This window comes from Anolis sagrei, chromosome 1 (assembly GCF_037176765.1).
Source record: "Anolis sagrei isolate rAnoSag1 chromosome 1, rAnoSag1.mat, whole genome shotgun sequence".
Lineage (NCBI taxonomy): Eukaryota > Metazoa > Chordata > Lepidosauria > Squamata > Dactyloidae > Anolis > Anolis sagrei.
Window position 1 is genome coordinate 111,588,063 of NC_090021.1, and position 21,898 is coordinate 111,609,960.

At 37.7% G+C, this 21,898-nt stretch overlaps 1 protein-coding gene across 2 annotated transcripts in view; it reads right to left on the reverse strand.

Moving 5' to 3' along the window:
* Positions 1 to 21,898, reverse strand: part of CD109 (CD109 molecule) — a 98,380-nt gene that overhangs the window by 27,316 nt on the left and 49,166 nt on the right. The window contains exons 14-25 of one of the 2 annotated variants that reach the window (XM_067467790.1): positions 21,142 to 21,318; positions 19,277 to 19,429; positions 17,166 to 17,240; positions 16,792 to 16,855; positions 16,213 to 16,354; positions 15,054 to 15,168; positions 9,207 to 9,320; positions 7,682 to 7,900; positions 6,909 to 7,047; positions 6,086 to 6,262; positions 1,767 to 1,848; positions 538 to 766 (exon numbers count right to left, since the gene is read on the reverse strand). In XM_067467790.1, coding sequence (XP_067323891.1) covers positions 538 to 766; positions 1,767 to 1,848; positions 6,086 to 6,262; positions 6,909 to 7,047; positions 7,682 to 7,900; positions 9,207 to 9,320; positions 15,054 to 15,168; positions 16,213 to 16,354; positions 16,792 to 16,855; positions 17,166 to 17,240; positions 19,277 to 19,429; positions 21,142 to 21,318 — 1,686 coding nt within the window. The remainder of the gene's footprint in view (positions 1 to 537; positions 767 to 1,766; positions 1,849 to 6,085; positions 6,263 to 6,908; positions 7,048 to 7,681; positions 7,901 to 9,206; positions 9,321 to 15,053; positions 15,169 to 16,212; positions 16,355 to 16,791; positions 16,856 to 17,165; positions 17,241 to 19,276; positions 19,430 to 21,141; positions 21,319 to 21,898) is intronic. The other variant, XM_067467794.1, reaches the window with a different exon arrangement.

Consider the following 21,898-nt stretch of genomic DNA (forward strand, 5'->3'; position numbering starts at 1 on the left):
ACTAAAATGACCTCTCAGGGAAAAATATACAGTGAGTATACACATGTCAGGGTTGAATTCAGAGCTTGGTGGAATTACTTTTTGAACTGCAACTCCTAGAATACATCTGCCAGCAACATCCAAAAGGTGACAATGTTGTGCAAAAAAGGTTGTAGCAGAAAACTGCTGACTGAAAGTATGAGGATGTGACAGTCACAAAAACCACTATGGAGAGTCAACCCTGCAGGCAATGAATAAGGTAAATCAACCAAAGTCAAGCTGCACATGTGCACGGACCCTTTTTGGGTGACAGTCTGATTTAAAGTATTAAACCTCATTGTGCTTCCTTTAATGCTTCAGGCATGTGAGCGTTACTTATTGTTATTGACCATACTTGTATCCCGCCTTTCTCAATCCCGAAGGAGACTCAAAGCGGCCTTACAAAGGCAACAACCACATGTATACATACATCAATGGATAAATAAAACATTAAAACCACCCAATTAAAACATAACATTAAAACAATATTTAAAATCACAGCATCAGTGTTGCTACTACCTTATCCATCTGATACTCCAGTAAGGCAGCCATAATATAAGCTGTAAGCGAGATAGAGCTGTTAGTGCCTCCTTGGAGTTCAGTATGTAGCACTCTTCCAGGTTCCTGGAATTCTCCACTCGGTTTCTGATGACTGGCAATCCAAGCTGCTGTTTTTTCCAGTATGAATGGATCAATGTCAATGAAAGGCTGAGCTTGAGTGAAACTTCGTAACACAAAAGCTGATAACCTAGGATGGAAATTTTATTTGAAACATACAGTTAAATATTTTCAGTGGTCCATTTTTTCTGTTTGTTAACACACAGATTGGTGTTTACGTAAGTTGCATCAGGAAGTGTTTAAAATATGTGCACTGGAAGGTTGAAGCAGAACTTGAAGAAGCTAATTGTGCAAGATGCACTTAAATTTAAATCTTGAAAATGAATATAAGATTTATGTCTGGCCTTCTAAACTATCTGGATGAGAGACCCAAAGGAGACTCTTGACAATTTTTCTAGCCTTTCAATGAAACACCAAGAATAGGTGTGAATATACAAATAGAATCTATTTGGGAAAATATCAGGTTTATTTGAATACATTCTTGCCTCTCTCTTTTGTTTCTTCTGTGAGACATGGAATGCAGAAAGGCAACTTATAGCAGTATCCTATGCTCTTATGTATATGCCATGAATACCCAAAAAAGATTCCAGGAGACTAACAAAAGCTGCATGCAGGAAAATTACACATTCCCAACTCTGGAAGCTACAACAGTTTAAGATTTCTGCATGTGACATACTTGAAATGTGGCAGTTAGTTAGCTTCTCAACCAAGCCTTTGATAGTCTCAATAATTCATAACGACATGATGTTTCAAAAAGGTGGACCTGATTTAAAATCTCTGCATGAATTGCCTGTGTATGAAACTCTTACCCCTTGAAAGGGTGGGGCACAGAGTTTCAAGTGATTTCCACTTGATGCCTTTCACAGTGCACAAAAAGCCTCTAGTCTCAGCCATTCATAAGATAGCAACCCCAGAACATAATAAGACATTTTCCAACTATGGGATTATCTTTTTAAGACTTGTTTCTGGCTCAAAATGGTTAGTAAAACATGATAACTTGGTAACTCATTAAACCATTTATAACTTTTTGTATAACTATATTGCCACTGTGAAATATAATGTTTTGAAATTGGATCAATCATTTTGTAACACTGTATTAACACTACATTATTTACCGACAAGCCACTTACCATGTACTTCCAGAATGGTCGCTGTTTCCAAAAGCACTGAAAGAACCATCATCTCTTTGGTAAAGAAGCTCCCTTTGGTAGCCTGGAGAAAAGAAACATAAGAACTAACTATCCAACAGGCTGTCATTATACTTTGTGTTTGCAAATTCTATTGGTTTATTAGTAAAGAATTTCCTTTTATCAGCCCTGCTTTGATGGATGACCCTTGCCTCTAATACTATGAGGGAGAAAACATCTCCCTGTCCACTTTCTCTTATTTACCTTTATTAAAAAGCTAAACAGCTTCAGATACTGCAAAGCTCCTTTGATCATTTTGCTTTTCTGTACCTTCTCCTGCAATACAATTTTCTTCTGACAGTTAGAATGACAACAGTTCTAGGGAGTATTTCAAGTCAAAATGCTTCATAAATTTCAGTTAGAAGAGGCAAAGCTCAATCACACACCTACCAGGAAAGTGCTGCCAAAAACATCTCCTGGTGGATGCACCTGTGATTCCTATTTTTGTTGGATTGGAACGGAACGTTTTGTGTGTCTTCAAATTATTTCTGACTTATGATGCTCCTAAGGGGAACCTACCATAGGTCTCCCTGACAAGATTTATTCAGAGAGGGGGTTGCTTTGCCTTCCTCTGAGGTGGAGAGTATATAACTTGCCCAAGGTCAGCCAGAGGGTTTCCGTGACTCAGAGGAAATTCAAACCCTGTTCTACAGAGTCCTAGACTAATGGTAAAACTAGTATGCCACACTGGCCTCTGTTGTTTTTATACACCTTAAAATTGACTCAAGTTATGAAGACCCTACCCAAAGTTTTGTTGGGTTTTTCTGGCAAAATTTATTTAGAAGTTAGCTATTGCCTTCCCCTAATACTTAGAGTGTGATATCCCTGAGTTCACAGATATTCAAATCCCAGTATCCCAGTGCTGGTCCAACACTTAAACTTCTACGCCATGCCTGCTCACTTCATTTCTAGGTTACATCTTATCATAGTCATCCTACTTTGTACTGATACAAAGAATAATAATAATAATAATAATAATAATAATAATAATAAATCTTTATTTATATTCCACTTTTCTCCCTAAACAGTAGCTCACAACATTTTAAAAACAATACAGGTCAGCATGCATATAACAATAACTTACAAAGTCAACTTTACAATAAGGTATAAATAAACATTTTAAAAACATTTAACAAATATAGTTGTTGTGGGAAACTTGTCAGTACAGATGGTAACTTAGAATGACTCACTGAAAGTTAGCCTTCCTATCATTCTAAATTAAGTATATTCATTAAAGGCTTGCAAGAACTTGGACGTCTTTAGCTGCTTTTTAAAAGATGCCAGGGAGGGGGCTGTTTTAACCCCCTTGGGGAGGAAGTTCCAAAGGGTTGGGGTGGCCACTGAGAAGGCCCTCTCTCTTGTTTCCGACAGCCGCATTTGTGATGGTGGTGGAAGCGAGAGAAGGGCCTCTCCAGAAGATCTTAACATACGGATGGGTTGGTATGAGAATATGTGGTCAGATAGGTAAGTAGGACCTGAACTGTTTAGGGTTTTAAAGGTCAAGCACCTTGAATTGGGCCTGGTAACATATTGGCAGCAAGTGCAGGTGCTGTAGCATGGGGGTGGTACGCTCCCTGGGTCCAACACCTGTCTATAACCTGGCTGCAGATCTCTGAACTAATTGAAGTTTCCAGACACTCTTCAGGGATAGCCCCACGTAGAGCCCATTACAGTAGTCTCAATGGGATATAACCAAGGCATGAACCACCATGGCCAAGTCCAGCTTCCCAAGGCACAGTTGCAGCTGGCACACAAGTTTTAATTGTGCGAAAGTCCTCCTGACCACCACTGACATCTGGGCTTAGCAATGAGTCCAGGAGGAGTCCCAGACTGCAGACCTGTGTCTTCAGGGGGAATGTGACCCCATCCAGCACAGGCTGCCACCCTATACCCTGATTTGCCTTATGACTGATCAGAAGGACCTCCATCTTGTCTTGATTCAATTTCAATTTCTTTGTCCTCATCCAGTCTACAACAGTTGACAGATATCAGTTCAGAGTCTGGACTGCTTCCTTGGCTTTTGGTGGAAATGAGTAATAGAGTTAGGTATCACTCTGCATACAGATGGCACAGAACTCCAAAACTCCAGATGATCTCTCCTAGTACTGAACCCTGTAGGACCCCACATGACAACAGCCGTGAGGTTGAGCAGACATCACTTAACACCACCATTAAGATAAAAAAACCAAAGATGCAGACTTATTTTAGAATAATTATATGTCATGAACAAGATAGCTCCTACTAATGGTAATAAAGACATCATTTCTAATCACAAAACAAAGAATTATTTAAGAAAACAAATGCATCACTGAACAATTCAGTTATGACTCATTTAAAAATAGCTTTAATAAGACTAATGTTTAAAGAACTTAAAAAAACATTGTGGTAGTATAAATCAGTCTACAGGGAGTGACAGATTGCTTAAAAACTTCAAAGAAGTTGCTTTGAAAACAGATGTTCATTATTTTTCAAACTAACTGTGTAACTTTAGGGTGGCCTGTGTCCAGTTGTCAGGCCAAGTATAACCCACAGAGTTTAACAAAGAAAACAAAACGGTTTCTGCTGGTGGTGGCCTTTGTTCCCTTTCTTTGTGGGAGTCTGATCCAGGATTTGAGTCATATTAGTTGTAATATAACCGTACTAAAGCAAAGAGACTTCTGCCAGAGATTACATTTGACCAGTTGTGTTCAAAAATGATGCAACCTGCACAATTTAAGAACAGCTTGGAAATTCAGACTGTCACTGCACACAACTACAATTAAGACAGATAATTAATGTCATGTATTTTTTAAAAAAAAACGTATTTCAGAGATTGTGATTCTGAAAGTATACTTAAATTGTGTGGGCGAACCATAATTTGAGTTCCACTGACTTAGCACTGAGGGAGAATGATGTTACTTATAGTTCTGATCATTTCTATGATAGTCTTCTAGGAAGATTTAAAAGGTTCTAGGTTTGAGGGACCTTTATCAGTATAACTCAATTCAAGAAAGATATTCATTTCTGCCATAGCTGTGGGAGGGGAATATAATTAACATAAAATTTCCAAAATATAGTTGATAGTATTAATTTTATGTGTCATCGAAGGCTTTCATGGCTGGAATCACTGGGTTGTTGTAGGTTTTTCGGGAGGACCTCACAACCTCTGGGGATGCCTGCCATAGATGCAGGCAAAACATCAGGAGAGAATACTTCTAGAACATGGCCATACAGCCTAAAAAACCGACAACAACCCAGTATTAGTTTTGTCCAGAAAACAAGTAGTAGATTGCCATAATTAAACTGCATTGTGGAATCCATGAAATGCACTTGTGCTGGCTGAACTGGAGACCTGAAGACCTGAAGGTCGGCGGTTCGAATCCGCAAGGCAGGGTGAGCTCCCATCTGTCAGCCCCAGCTTCCTATGCAGGGACATGAGAGAAGCCTCCCACAGGATGGTAACACATCCAGGTATCCCCAGGGCAACATCTCTGTAGATGGCCAATTCTCTCACAACAGAAGTAACTTGGCAGTATATTCTCAATTTGCTTCTGACACAATAAAAAAACTGCCAGGTTGAACAGGAGAGACTAAGGCTCAATCTACACTGCCATATCATACAGTTTCAGAATGCAGATTAACTGCATCGAACTGGATTATATGGCGGTGTAGACTCATCTACAGATCAATCTCTATTACATTAGTCTGCACTAACTAGTTCAAACTGCATTATATGATTGTGTAGATGAGACCTAAGCAAGAGTGGGGAATTCACGAGCTTTCTTGTGCCATTGAACTACAATTTCCATCATTTCTACCCCACCAGCTATATTATCCTAGCTAATTTGAGCTGGAGTCAAACATGAGATGAAGAGCTACAATTTCTCCATCTTTTCACTAAATGCACATCTGTGAAGCTGCTGTGAGGGTCAGATGTGAAATAATGTCTGGCACACACAGACATACAGGGTGGGCCAAAAGTCATAAAAGAGTTTCAATATTTAGAAAGCATGATCATTACTTTCTGAATTGGATCTGACGTTTTTGTTCATTCTGCTCTTCTGACCCACACCATATGAGTTATGAATGAAGCACAAAGAAGATGTGCTTCAACGCAGTGCATGTAGGTGGTTACAGCTTGTTCGCAACATTATGACCTCCCAGAGAAGAAATTCCTATGCTCCCAAATCTAGGATTACAAAAAAAAATAGGATAAGTGTAAAAGAAACTGCTAAAGCAATCCACATTTAAATAACAGGCTTCTTTCCACAGAAATACTCTACCTTCTCTCATATAGGACACAGCTTTCGATTTCAGATTAGACTGGAGGTCACCTGTTTTAGTCAGATAGTCCAAGACATAAATATTGGGTGCAAAATTGATCATGTTTTGTTCCCCACATCCATAAGGCATCTTGATCAGGGACTCAAGACCATTGATAGAAGGACCCAGCATGTCACCTGAAAGACACAGTTCATGGCACAAAATACGTATGAATTGTTGGAAATAGCAACCTTCTTCAAGCCTTCTCTAGTAATGTTTATCTATTATCCTGTTGCTTACTGTTTTCTGTATGTATATTCTGGTATGCAGCTTCCTTTACTCTATAGTCTCAAACATATTTGAAACTGGACTGATAAGTTTTGTACCTGTGTATAAAATAAGTTGTTTTATGGGAGAGTACATATTTTTGGGTGCTGAAAAACACTTATAAACCTCTGCTGTTTTTATGCATTCTCTGTTTTCCCATCAGATCAGAGATAACAGGTTACTCAGTCTAACAACTCAAAGCATTGCCAGCATAATTATATCTGGTTGCATACCACAAGAGAAGATTCTACTCTAAAGGGGTTTTGGCTCTTCTCTGAAAGGTCATGCATTTCTAAAAAGTTAGGATCTCCAAAAGGTGTTTTTCCAAAAGGTTATGAATGCCGTTTTCCAAAATTAATTTAATCTTTGTTACATGTACATCTCACCTTTCCTTCAACAAGTATAAGGCAAGTATAATGGCTCTTTTTCCCACTTCTTCCTCACTACTTACTTTATTTTATTTTCATTTGTCAAAGAGCATTGAAATGGTACCAGGAAGAGAGATGAAATGCTTACCAATAACTGTGATTTGAACTCTTTCACTGCCAGGTACAACATTAGAGGGGAAAGTGAAGTTCAAATTTTCTGTAAGGCTGCTTCTTTTTGCCAAATCCAAAAGAAGTGCCTGCGAATGAAACTGTTCCAGTCCCTCAGCCTATTGAAACAGAATATAGATTAGATACATCTCTCATAAATATCAGACATAATATGTATATTTTTAAAAGTTGAGATTCTATGAGTTCACATTTAAAAAGTAATATGCATTATATCTGCAATAATTCCATATGATATGAATGTATATTTGAAAAATAATCATTAGACATATTACATGTTTATATTTCCAAATATTATTACAGATTTCTGGTGAATATATATAAATTATGGGAGGTGTTTACCAGCTGTTAGGAATTGTGGGAGATGAAGTCCAAAACACCTGGGGAGCCAAAGTTTGTCCACGCCTACTCTATAGCATATACCCATAAATAACTGGATTGTGTTGGCAAAGCTTTCCAAAACAGAGTTGCGTCTTCAGCAACCAAACACTGCTTTCAGACTTGAGTTCTTCACTACTATACACAAAATTGTATTCGCTATACAACTGCTGACCCTATTTGAGTTGTTAAATGATACTGGCATTCTAACCATAGTTTAGGAAGGTCATGGTTTATGTTCCTGGTTACAAAACCAAGTTAATTTCCTATTTGAGTTGAGAATATGAAAGAAGCAAAGTGCTATGATGACAATGCATGTTGTAGATCATGCAAAAAAATGTTTAGATTTAAATTTACCTTTACTAAAACTTTCTGGAAAAGAGCATCAGAAGCAATGGGAGATATTGCGGTCACTCTGATGGGAATCTCTCCAATTTGCTTTGGTTTGATTGGGAAAATGACAGTCCTCCCATCTTCACTTGGGACCCACACTGACCGTTGGTTTCCCATGGCATTTATATCATTAGAAATTATAAGGATTTCAAAGGTGTCACTTGTATCAAGAGTTACTGTGACCTAAAGAAATGAAAGTAGTCAATTATTACTTTCCCAAAACTCTAAAAGCCAGAGATGCAAACATATTCCTAATGAACTTCCGTTTGTTTGTTTGTTTGTTTATTGCAGAATTGCTTTCCAGGTAGGAGAGAAAGGTTTTCGCACAGACTACAAATTACTGGGCACCATGCATCAATTTAAGAATATTTAGAAAAACACAGATAAAAATACAATCAAGACAAATGGTGGGTTGGGAGTAGGAAGCAATTGGAGAAGTGAAAACTGGGATGAGAACAGAAGAGAGAGAAGAATATTTAGAAAACAACAAAGCAAAATTACACCCAGAAAAAATATCTCCTTTCATAACATCTGCAATCTGAGGACAGTGGATGTTTAAAATGTTCAAAACAGAGATCCATGACTAATAAGCCAGGTGTACTGTGAGATTTTGTGCAGATTTTTATCCTACATAAGTCAAAACAATGAGCACCACCCAGAGCCATGGCAGAAGACTTTAATTCATACAAGCTCTTTCCCCATTTACCCCTGCAGCCATCTGCGTCACTGCAGTATTGTCATGGTCATCTGCCATGGCAATAGAGGCAACATGGCCCTAAACCATGCCCCTTTCCCTATACTGATGAGCACAGGGAAAAGAGAAGGGTAGCAGGTATCTTTGCTGATGTTCCCGAAGGTGTCTGGTAGTGGTCAAGTGCTCTCTGGCCATTTGCCCCAGCAAAGGAGAGGGCACATAACCCCGATTTGTCCCCTTGTCTCTGCATTGAGAAGTGCAAGGAAAAGGGAATGGGACCACTAGCCCATATGGACAGATTGTTTGCACTGGAGCCAATTCACTGTCCACACCCTGCCTAGAGCCCTCCCTGACTCTGGAGCAGTCCCCAGCTTTCATTCATGCAGAGCTAAATTTATTCACCCCTGAAAGTTGTCTGGACATCCGCAAGCAATTTCTGGCCCACTTCAGATTTGGGGACTGCTGTAGGCAAGCCCTAAGCAATTTCTACAGGCTAGGTAGTTGTCTTAGGCCTCTTCTACTTTGTCATATAATCCAGATTATCTGCTTTGAAGTGGATTATATGAGTCTACACTGTCATATAATCCTGTTCAGAGAAGATAATCTGGATTTTATTTGGCAGTGTATAAGGGGCCTTAGTTTGTGTCAGAAAAACATCAGCAAAGAGGTCTGTGTCATCTTAAAGACTGGAAAATTCAAGATGCCCCAGGACTCCTTATTAATTTCATCTTCATCCATAGCAAAAGGGGAAATTATAAAACAGATTTTTGAAGACAAAGGTTTAAATTTTATTACCTCAGTGTTTTCTTTCATATAATTGAATACATTTACTTCCAACATAAAATGCTCTCCTCTTGTCACAGTATGAGGGAGGTTTAGAGACATAAAAAACTTCTGGAAGACTTCTAACTGGAAAACAAAAGTTATACAAGAATGACTCCTAGAGGTATGTAATTTAGAAAACATTGTTCACACTGTTGGAGAATATCAGTCACACTGTTAGATGGGAAATATAATTCATATTGTTTTTCACCGGAGAGAACACCCTGGGGCCTAAGATATAGAGCGTGGGGGGGGGGGGGGGGGCAACATTCATATAGAAATTCTGAATATATGCTAGAAGCTAGGTTTTACATTTAGCTATGTTTGGTTTTCCAACTTTGCCTGGATACAGTCTGAAGCATTGTTTATGGTCCTGATGAAATATGCATGTCACTTGCCATTATTCAACTAATGTACAACTGACTGTAACATTAGAATTAAAGACACTTGTTAAAAAAAAAAGACCCATATTGAAAGCATATTTTATTACATCCATTTCATATTATGGCAATGCAATTGTATTTTTCCAAAGTAACATTATTTTCTTGATCTGGTCAAGAAAACTATTTCAGCCAACAAATGGAATGTTAGTCCAAAACATATTTCTGCCAGGAACAAAATAATGAATGATTCCTCATTCCTTGACCCTATAGAAGTCAAAATTCAATGATGACCAAGTTATGTTACCACTTGGGACAAAAAAGTTGTCTAGCACAACTCTCTTGGATTACAAATACAAGGAAGAATTTACTGCTTTTTCATTAACACCTCCAATTAGCTGCCTCGCGCAACCATCTCATTCTGCCTAACAGTAAATCCAGATGGTATCAAAAACAGCAGTGATGTCTGGATCTTGGCAACTGAAACAAGGGTACATCAGATTATATTGGGTTCCTCATTATTCACCAGTTTCTCCTCTGGCTACATTCATAGCTTACCCATTCTATCCTAATGTTTCTCAGGACACCAACATTTTGAAATTAGTCATTTTGCATAATACAATGCAATTGACATATCCATTTGTTACTTTAGGGCAGTAGTTCTCCTTTGTTCCTCCAGATGTTTTGGACTTCAACTCCCAGAAAACCCAGCCATATTTCCAGCTGTTATGAATTGTGAGGGGGGGTGAAGTCCAAAACACCTGGAGGACCAAAGGTTGAGAACCACTGCTTTAGGTAAACATGCCTTATGTAAAATTTGATTCAGCATAAAACCATAATGATTGGTATATTATTGAGACAATAACTGAAAACCAAAGATACTTTTTATAAATGTATTGAATGTCTTTGAAGTTTCTTTAGTTTTGCAACTTAGGCGGAAGCAACCAAGAAGAGAACTATCAACTAGTAAAACAAAAAAAAAGTCTTCTCTGTATTGTGAAGAAGTATTCATTCCCATAAGTGAGAAAAGGAAACAAAACCAAGAAATTGCAATGAATTGATTCTGTATGTAATCTTACATAAAATACTTCCTTTTATAATATAGTTTTCAGAAACAATATTGGATAAGTAAATGCAAGGAAATACAGAAACACCATTTTGGGTTAGGGTTAGAGTTAGGGTTAGCTTAAACCTTCTTTTGTCATAAAATAAACATTCCATAATACATTTTTGTATTTTTCTAGTGAAAATGACTTTTGAAAAATTTGTTAGGGTATTTTCCAGGATTTCCAGCTCTACTTTGAACAGGTTGCAAAGGGGGGAAAAATAAACAGTGGCTTTCCCACACATTTAAAAAAAACACTCCCACTAGTCAATGCATTGAAAGAAATAGTGATGTGGCTATATGAGCAAAGCATAAGTTGGGTGGGTCTGATCTTCAGAAAAAAGAAGGAAACTGGATAAGACACATAGTTTTCAATTCATATTTCTGCATCATTCTATGGGCTTTAGAATAACTGCTAAATCACCAGCAATGATAAGATCTACCAACTGAAAGGTTGCCAGTTCCTAGCCTCGCATCGGCATGAGCTCCTGATTGTCAGCCCAGCTTACTGTTGACCTAAGCAGTTCGAAAACAGCTTGAGCTGTAATTAGAGAAATTTGATACCGCTAAGCAGGGAAGGTATTTTACGACACCAAAAAGAAGAAGATCAGAAAATGCCCGGCGACCAAAAGGAAGGAGGAAGTCCTAATGGCTATTGTCATAGAAGATGGAGCAACAGCACCCCCTGTGGCTGGATTCGAGCACAACCTCACAGGGGCCAAAACGCTGGACATTGAAACAACAGACTTCCTTTCTGTTCTATTGTTTCTGTCCGTTTTCCTCCTATCTATCCAAAACGGCATTGAATGTTTGCCTTGTATGTGTACTGTGGTCTGCCCTGAGTCCCCTTGGGGCGGTAGGGCAGAATATAAATAAAGTGCTATTATTATTATTATTATTATTATTATTAAGATGTTCACAAGAAACATTCAATGAAAACAGCTATTATATGGAGCAATCAATAAAGAGTCAAAATTTTAATTAATATCAGATCCAATTCATTCTTAAATATCATTACTTTTAAACAGTATTTGCATAAAGTGTATGTAATGTTAGTTAGTTAGATATGTCCATAAAATAATTACTTGTGTGTGATAATATATAACACATTTTCAACATATGGAACTTGAAATAGAAACTGAGAGGTCCAACAGTGTGCAGGGGGGAAATTAAGTCATTGTGAGGACTGAAAGGGAATCTTGGCTTTGGGTCTATTAAGGACTATTCAACTGCAGCCAAGTGTCCAGCTTCCTAACATCTGACACAATGTAGTTTTAATCAATCAATGCCAAACTACATTCAAGAAAATAGAAGAAATAATACTGATGTTAATCTTATTCCAACCTGAAATAAAATGTAAGACCCAATTCCAAATTCCTAAGATGATATTCATAATTAAATCATTAATTATATGTTTAACTGCCTGATGTAAAATCTCAACTCCAACCTCATCCTATGTTTTAACTGATTATAACTGCAGACTTTATACTATGCATAGTGTATTAATTGACAAATGTTTATTTATAGACTCTTATTCCTTGTCTCAACAAGAATGGCAATAACATCAGCCAGCACGATCCAGCCACTGCCTCTTGTCACTCAGGTTTTCTAAAGAGTCCCTGATCTGCAATATAGCATCCAAAACATAGTTGCTAAAGACACCAAAAGCCCACTTCTCTATCGGTGTCCAAATTATAGCATTGCTTGTCCTGGGATATGCACTTGGCTTCCACTCAAATGGTTTTCTGGCACCCAATATGAATGCTTTTCCTCAATGGTTTTGACATTATTATTCCCTCATCTTTTGTATTCGTTTTAAGACCTTGATCCAATAGCTAGTTTCAAAGAGACTTGTAAAATCAATTGCTGGACATAAACCAATACTTGTATATATCTCACTAGTTTGAGATGCTTGGCAACTGGATTTAGGCCTAAATGTTTTATCAGCTGTTCCAGATTGTGTTTTAATTTTAAAATGATGAAATAGTGCTTTGTGAAAATATTTTGTACAGAAATACACATGGCTTCTTGTTCAGGAATATCACATACTGTTTTTCTGCAAGATGACTCCATTTGTGCAGGGGGGGGGCAGCAAACAACATGATTATTTGCTTGAAAAACTTGTGTCTTGCACACAAAAAAAATATTTTTCCTCACACAAAATAATTTTTCCAGATACACATATGTTTGATTGGTTAAACTATTTTTTGTGTGACAAATGGCCATCTGAAAAGGGAGAGATTGTAGGATTTGTGCACCAAAAATTCTTACTCAGACGCAGGCAGGATGCAAGACAGCTGAGTTTCACAAAAACAAAAGTTGCCTTTGTCAAAGGGTTGCTGAATGTATCATATCAATTTGTGGAATTGAAACTCTGACTGTGAAGTAAAACTACAAACATTATCTTTCCTCTGAAATCCAGGTTTTGTTTTTTTTCAAAATCTTTCACCACATTTCCTGAACCACAGTGCCCTCTAGAGTTCTTAAACATCTCCTGCAATATTCTGGTTGCTCTTTGTCTTCACCGGGTCCCTCTTGGCCCCCTTCTTCACTGCCATATAATCCAGATTATCAAAGCAGATAATCCACATTATCTGCTCTGACCTAAATTATATGAGTCTACACTGCCATATAATCCAGTCCAATGCAGATATTCTGGATTTTATATGGCAGTGTACAAGGGGCCTAAGCACCCTTCCACACAGTCACATAACCCAGAATATCAAGGCAGAAAATCCCACAATATCTGATTTGAACTGGGTTATCTAAATCCACACTGTCATATATTCCAGTTCAAAGCAGATAATATGGGATTTTATTCAGCTGTGTGGAAGGGGCCAAAGTCTCATCTGGCAACAAGCAGTGATGTCTAATGCCCTCTCAGGCTGGAGAAGCAAAGGACAACCTCACCAAAGGCAAAGCGAAGAGAAGACCAGAGAAACAATATGCTACACCACCTCCTTTCTTGAAAGTCCACAATACTTTACACAACTATGCTAGTTGAAAGGACTGCCGTGTGACTAGTGTCTGTCCCATCTAGAAGGAAGCTTCCATACAATATACATGAAAGCAATGATGGGCTTCCTGAATTCACTTCTGTAACTCAGAGTGTGACACTGGCCATCTCAACAACCCACTGCTTCTGCCTGATCGTGTTTATGTCTGGTTCTGCCCACCACACTGCAGATTTGGTCCCCAAAGTAGCTTTCAGTATCAGTGATTTAGGAATACAGCTTTCAGAGTCAGAGATTTAAAATGGCAACATGAGGGGAGAGTGCAAAACTGTCTCCATGTGTGGTTTTACTACAGTAACTCTTCCACCACCCTTGTTTGGAAAGGTTTCTATGTCGATGCCCCTTTACTTCACCCAACCTTAGAGACTCTGGATTTCAATTTACTCTCTAGCAATCAAAAATTAATACTCTCTGCATTGGTACGTACTCCTACCAACATTTCAAATTGACTGTTCAGACACTGGTAACTTTATCAGTCTCCATACTAGTCAAACTAGTCCCCCACAATAATCTTACAAAAATACCCATATTTACTCAAATGTAATGCACATCTTTTTTGGCTTAATCGTGTAGCCAAAATGGAGATGTGCATTACAATCACGCACCAAAAGGTGTCTGTGCCCCTCTTTCAGGCTAAGCCTAGCAAATTCACCAGCCTCAGTGGCTTCTCTTCCCAAGCTGAGATATGGAGTCAAGCCTCTCCAGGAAATTTAAAGAGGAAATGGGGAGCTGGAAAGGGAGGGTAGCAGTGCTATCCTGGAGTTGGGATCCGTCATCCTGAGAGTCATTCCACACAGGCCCAACACCTGAAAAGTTCTGTACCTTATTGAAATGTCTAGATCTTTTCAGATGTTTTTAATCAGGAGTAAACCTAGAAATCTGGGTTTACTTTGGATTAATCTGGATTAGTCTGAGGTGTCATTTGGGTGCCTCAGAATAATCTAGAACCAATCATGACTTTTGTCTAGAAGGTCCCCGAAATATACTTATCCCAGTTTATTACTGAAATATATAATTTTGACCACATATTGGAATATTAGAAGCTCTCCTCTTAACTTGACCAAAAGATACAGTCTATTTATTTATATTTTAAATTATTCTATACTGTTGTGAATTGCTTGGAAATCAAATTCTAACGAAAGGTAGCATCTTTAAATGAAAAGAAGTGAGAGGCAGAGAACTGCAATGGCATAAGAATACTATGGATTTGCAGGTAAGGTTTGTTCTGAGTACCATGGTCACTATAAATCACTGAATTTAAAGCATTTCTACAATTCTGAAAACAAATCATAATGCTGGAATTAGACTAGTGGTATCTTACCTCAATGGGCATTTTAATAACACCAAATCCAAGGTTTTCAGAGATTATAAATGCACTGGCTACCCAGGAAGTAATGGTATCGGGAACAGTTACATTCACAGTCGTTTCAGTAGATCTAAAGTTGGAAAGGAGACAGGAAGTGTTTTTCTTAATTAAACATTGATCAAGGATCATCAGTCTAGGCAAATATTTCTGGTCAAACAATGGATTTTGTTAAAATTGGTGAATAGTCTGTGGGAAGATTTACAAAAGTACAAAGACGTTTTAAGCTTTCACCTTTTTTACAGGCTTTCAGTGTTTGTGTTTCGTGACACAAATAGGAGTGCCTAAACCAGCTACAAACTTTCCATTTTAGGGTGCTTCTAGACAAGGCTAAAATAAGCACCAAAGCGCCGCACAAAAAATCTGGGGGTGATGTAGCTACATGCCATCCCAATTTTAATTGGAATGGCATGCAACCACCTCGAAGCCCCCCAATTCACCCCTAAAAGTAAAGTAAAAAGTATCTGGCCACCATAAGTTCCCTCCCTATGCCTTCCTGGCACAATGAAATGGTGCACCACGGGGGGGGGGGGGGGGGGCAAGGTGGAAAGTCTCTCCTCGACTCCTCCTCACACCATGAGGGCATGAGGAGAGAACTTATGGCAGCCAGGTACTTTTTACTTTATTTTCAGGGGTAGATTTTGGTCTTGGGTGGCTCTAAGGAGATCAAAAGGTGCGAAATAGCAATGGGGACTCACCCTGGGATAGTCCCAGGACTACCTGGTAGTGAGTCCCCACAGGTCTAATACCCCATTAGGTCTGTTTAGTGCAGGAATAAGGACATAAAAGCTGTGGTTCCATGGCCTTTGTTTTATATCTCCCAATACTCTCCATATTTTTTAAAAATCAATACAATGCCAAAATTTGACAGCCAAATAATAAGTAAACACGAAAAACTGTTTTATAAAGTCAAGAGAAAATCTGAGTTTGGCTGAGAAATGAGCTTCAATTGAGCCTATTATATCCCAGGAATGTAGAAAACATGAAACTTTGAAAGATTTCCATGCAGTGCACTGGTGTTTACAGCACCCGTGCATAACCGTATTTTAAAACCCTGGGCATTTCTGCACTCAGCGTACGCACTGTAGCACATCTCCACTTTCCTATTAGGTTTTACCTTGTCATGATTTCACGCCAAATCCATGTCTCTGGAAAATTTGTCCTTACATAGGGATTACCAAAATCCACAGGCATAGCTGAGGTCTCCAAATGATGGTGAACATCATCATAAAGAGCATAATCTACACTTTCACTATCTACTGGAAGAAGAAAAAGTATTGTGAGGTTTTTCAAAATATATACTATATTTGTTCCACTGTAAGGCACCACCAATTGTAAAATGCACCCTAATTTGAGTGCCAGCAACAACAGAAATACGTAAGATACACTTGTGATTCTAAGACACACACACACACACACACTTTTAGAGATGTTTATATAGGAAAAAGTGCATCTTAGAATTAAAGAAATACAATATATAAAACTGAATCCCAAATTCAACTCCAATCATTCTTGGCAGGGGGTTGGACTGGATGGCCCAAGAGGTCTCTTCCAACTCTATGATTCTATGATTTGCACAATTATATTAATATACTGCAGCATTAATTATATCAGTCTCTATTATTTCCATTATGGTCCATCTATATGTATCTCATACACAGCTTAGGTATTGGTTACTTGATTAGTTTGTACTTACAGAAATCATAGTCTCCAATATGTTCTGGAAGGCTGGCATCCGTCAATACCCAGAGATTGCATTTCTGAGCACAATGTATGAAAAGACAGTTAAATTTCAAATTTCACACACAACACAGGAAAACATGTTACTGTTTTTAAAATACATTTACACATTCATACATAAAAGAAAAGTTTCACTAATAGACGGGAAATGACTCCAATTCTAACAGAAATGGATTTCCTCCTCTAAGAATCTAATAATTACACATGTGAATATGGCATCAATTGACTTAGTGATTATCACTGTAAACTTTATATCTCCTACACCATTTGTTTTCATTCAAATACTAAACTTAGGAAGAGAAAATTGATATTCCTATTTTAAAATATTACCTGAAAGACACTGTAGGCATTTCTGGCTTCCCCATAATGGAGTGCTGTATTATATAAACTCAGCTCATGGAGGATCTAAAATTGATTAAAATAAATATTTTGAATTGGGAAAGCTCCAGTAATCAGAATAAACGTAGTTCCACATATCTCACTTTAACAAAACGTATACTTCTTAGTAAGTTCTTTATTTGTGGGAATAGCAAAGTGATAACTAACGGTCAAGAAAATCAAAATACAGAAACCTCAGTCACATGAAGTTTAAACATGACAAGATCAGCAAATGATTGAATATATATATATATATATATTGTTTGAAATCCTATATATACAGCAGAGTAAGATTAGGAGAGTGAGGGCACCATATGATTGTAAATGTTCACTAATTTAATCTTCAAAGAAAGCAACAAGGAATTGTAGTCAAATTCTCCTGCAGTTAAAGTCTTCAAAAACTGGCATTTTCAAGTATCTTATACAGACAGTCCCCAGGTAACAAACAAAATAGGTTCTGTAGGTTTGTTCTTAAGCTGAATTTCGATGTAAGTCGGATATATACATTTTTAAATGTAACTCCGGCCTTATATATTTGCTTTAGATAGCATAGGGAAGAGTTAACATCCCTGCGGTATTTGTTTTGTTATCTGTGCCCCTGTTTAGAATATTTCACCTCATTTTCTCTGCCTGTGATAATTGGATTTTGAAAAAAAAATGGCTTGTTGTGGAAACAAGAATTGGTGATAAATCTTCAGCGGCGACACCTTTTCTCCATGATAATTCTTCCAGGAGTGATTTTCCCTTCTGAAGGGGAGATTTCTTTCACTTCCTGATGTCTTACCCACATTCCTAAATATGAGTCATTTGTAAGTCTGATGTTTATAACTCATTATACTCACATATAAGTCTAGAAATTTTAGTTTAAAAAAAAAACCTCACAGATCTGGTTTGATTTATCCATGGGTCACTGTGAGTACTGTACCTTAAATCCGATCCAAAAAAAGAATCATCCTAGTCTCTGAATAGTGGAAGAGTTTAACTTGTCCCAAAAGAACCAAAAGAAGTACCAAACCCCTTTACTCCCTCCCATGACATTGTTTCTGGCATTTTGAGTGCCTAAGTGGGGAAGTGGTAGGGGCAGCTGACTGCTTGAGGCAGCACTGGTACATTCCCCTCTAAGAGGAATGACTTTCAACTTATCTATGGATCATATCAAAATCCATAATTTTGCCCCCCCCCCAACTGATACATGAGGTTGACATATACATGAGTATATATGGTATTATTCACCATTTGGGACTTATTCTGCACAAAATTCAATTGTATTTTTTCTGAAGAAAGTATTATTTATATACATCAGGCTTCCCACTCCATTAACTGTCACCTGTAAGCAACCAATCTGTCAGCCTCTACCATACAGGGTACATATAGGCCAGGGAGGACTACCATCACAACTCAGATATCATCTGACAGCAGCCATTCCATCAGGATTCAGAATAGGCAGAGAGGAGAAGCATAATGTTAGGTCTGGAGTATCTTTTGGCTCCTTTTTATTTTGAAGTGCTCCTGCTGGTCACTGTGTATGTATGTGTCCTTTAAGTCAGTGTCACCTTATGGTGGTCCTATGAATTTCATATGGTTTTCTTAGGCAAGGAATACTCAAGAGGTGATTTTGCCCATTTCTTCCTCTGAAATACAGCCTACAACATTATGAGAACTTTGTAATTCAGAAGTAATACCCAATTGTTCATTTTTTCCCAGCTCATTCAATATCTTCCTTCTGTGTTAGATTGCAAAACTGAGAGCAGGAGATTCTAATTCTGCTACAAACAGCTTAGGACAGGTTCCTAAATGTTGATCCTCCAGGTGTTTTGAACTTCAGCTCCAAGAATTCATAACTATTGGTAAAGCTGGCTGAAACTTCTGGGAAATGAAGTTCAAAACACTCAGTGGACCAAAATTCTGGTCTATAACATTAGCAATCCAATGCTTGGTTTTGATATTTGTAAAACTTTAACAACAAGACTCCAAGCAAATCTGGCAGCTTATTTATAAACCTACTCAGTTTAAAAAAAAACACTTAACAACATTGACAAAAATAAAACTTAGTAAAAACTTACAGCATCCTCTGTGATATCACTTCTTTTCCCCAGCAGCTTTGTACTTTTGTCAACAACAAGAAGTCCGATTGTTGTTTTGGGTTCAGTGACACTGATTTTAAGAGTGACATCCTCCGAAGGTCTAGCTTTGTTTTTACTCCAATGCATTTTAATCTAGGAAGATAAAACATATTGGTTTCGATTATAAATTTTCAGATTTAAAAAGAAGTCACTATTTTCATTCAGATATTTATCCTTGTATTTGGTTTGATGCAACTGAGAATCTGGACTGGTCCAGAAAGGAAGGAAATCAACACCTAAAAAGATCTTAACTTTCAAAGGCTTTAAAACTTTTATTATGTTGTGTGTTAACATGACTTTAACTTTCAATTTTGCTCTCAGTTCAAATTCTTGTGTTGCAACTATGTTTTATTCTTTTGCTCTTGTTTTAAAGTAACATGTTTACTTTTGTAGTTATTGTTTGCTACATATAAACCTTATACAGTGTAATGTTTTAAATGCATATGATTGTTTTAGTTCATATACAACCTGTGGAATTATTGCTCATGGAACACCTTATAAACTGCAGCACTGATGAAAAGGCTAATTAATCTCACTAAAGTAGACCACTAAATCAAATGGAATCTATTGCTGATGCAAACAGCTTGATAGATCATGGCAGTATCTCAGAAATGCAAGAATTGGGACTTTGGCGTTCTGAATACAATTCAGGACGCCAAATAATTAGGAAATAATTCATATCCTTATTTATATCTAATGGAATATGTCTCATACACAAAATTTGCTAAACCCAAATGTTAGTCTTGATTAGAGTAGACTCAGTGAGAACTTAGTAAATCAATACATTCTTTAGTCATATGGATTGAAGCCACCATATGTTTTACATATTCTTTCAAACATAAATAAAACAATCACTTTCCCCTAAAATACTGAAGTTTTAATTTCTGCCAACACATAAATAATCCATGATTTGTCAAACTGTCAAACACCAGCAATAATCCATCTTGTCTTCAGCATCCTTTGCTGGTACATGCAGAAAGCCACTACCAGCTAGCACTTAGTTGACTTCAGTGCAAATCAAAGTGTTATACACTTACCTGATTTTTAAGAACTAGCTCAACATGGAAATCTAAAAGCATAATTTATTTTGTTGTCTTGTGTCTTCAAATTGTTTCCAATTTCTGTAACCTACCCTGTGGTTTGCTTACCAAGACCTGTGCAGGGGGGATTTCTCACTGCCATCTCCCTAAGGTCAGAGCCCCCATTACCACAATGGGTTAAACCCTTGTGCCAACAGGACTGCTGACCAACAGGTTGGCGGTTCGAATTCGGGGAGCAGGATGAGCTCCCATCACAGCTCTAGCTTCTCATGTGGGGACATGAGAGAAGCCTACCACAGGATAGTAAAACATCAAACATCTGGGCATCCCATGGACAATGTCCTTGCAGATGGCCAATTCTCTCACACTAGAAGTGACTTGCAGTTTCTCAAGTCACTCCTGACCAAAAAAAGTCCCCTAAGATTAAATGTATCTCCTGGTCATGGACCCTTTACTCCAAAGTGGAAGGGGACAAATTTGCTCCATGGCAGCCATATGACGCAGAGCTGATACGAGTTAATGCAAACCAAGATTGCTTAGCACAACCTTGAACTGCATTAACAAAAGTCGCTGGCTGCTCCACAACAATTTATATGACCATTAAGTATTTCCCAAGCTCGATCAGCCTGGGGACATGGGATGGCCCTTCCCATCCACCACCTATTCCTATTATAAAGTCTTAGTCCAAAACGAAAACCTCTAAATCACACTGACTCCACCTATTTATATAATTCCCCCTTGGATTCAATTCAAAAACACACCTACCTTATTTTTGAAGTCTGGCTGAACAGGAAACCTGAGGACATCGTTTATTACTTCCCCATTATCATCCACATGGTAGGCAATTATGCATGCTGAAGGAGCCCAGGAATTTTCTGGGGTTAAAGTAAATGTTGTAGACTTCTTTTTACCTGCAGCCACAATTTGTTCTTTAGATACCACCTGAGTAGATGGAAGATAAGTAAGTTAGATTACGTGATTTTAACATTTATTTTAATAAGTTTTTAACTCCACGTTTTTATTGTCTAAACATTGATATGTTTTTATGATCTAATTGATAGTTATATGTTATGGTTGCTCTATATTAGGTTTTATATCTATGTGAGGCATTAAATTTTGGCAATAAATAAGTTGGAAACCGCTTTGAGTCCCTCACTGGGGTGAGAAAAGCGGTATACTAGTGAAGTAAAAAAATAAATAGATGACAGCAACATCTAAAAATATTGTAAATCACACACCTTTACTTTTCCTTAACCTCCATCAACAAGTATTTTAAAAATCTTTATATTCTGTGTCTTAATAGTACCCGAATGATTATTATGGACTATAAAAATACCCTCTGCTTACAGACTGCTGAATGCCCTTACATATAAGTCTAGAAATTTTAGTTAAAATGTTGATCCCCAAAACCTGGGTTAACTTATCCACAGGCCAATGTAAGTACTGCACCATAACTCTTATCAAAAAGGAACCATTTCCTTGACTCAGTAGAAGAGTGACATATAAGAGATTAGTTCATACC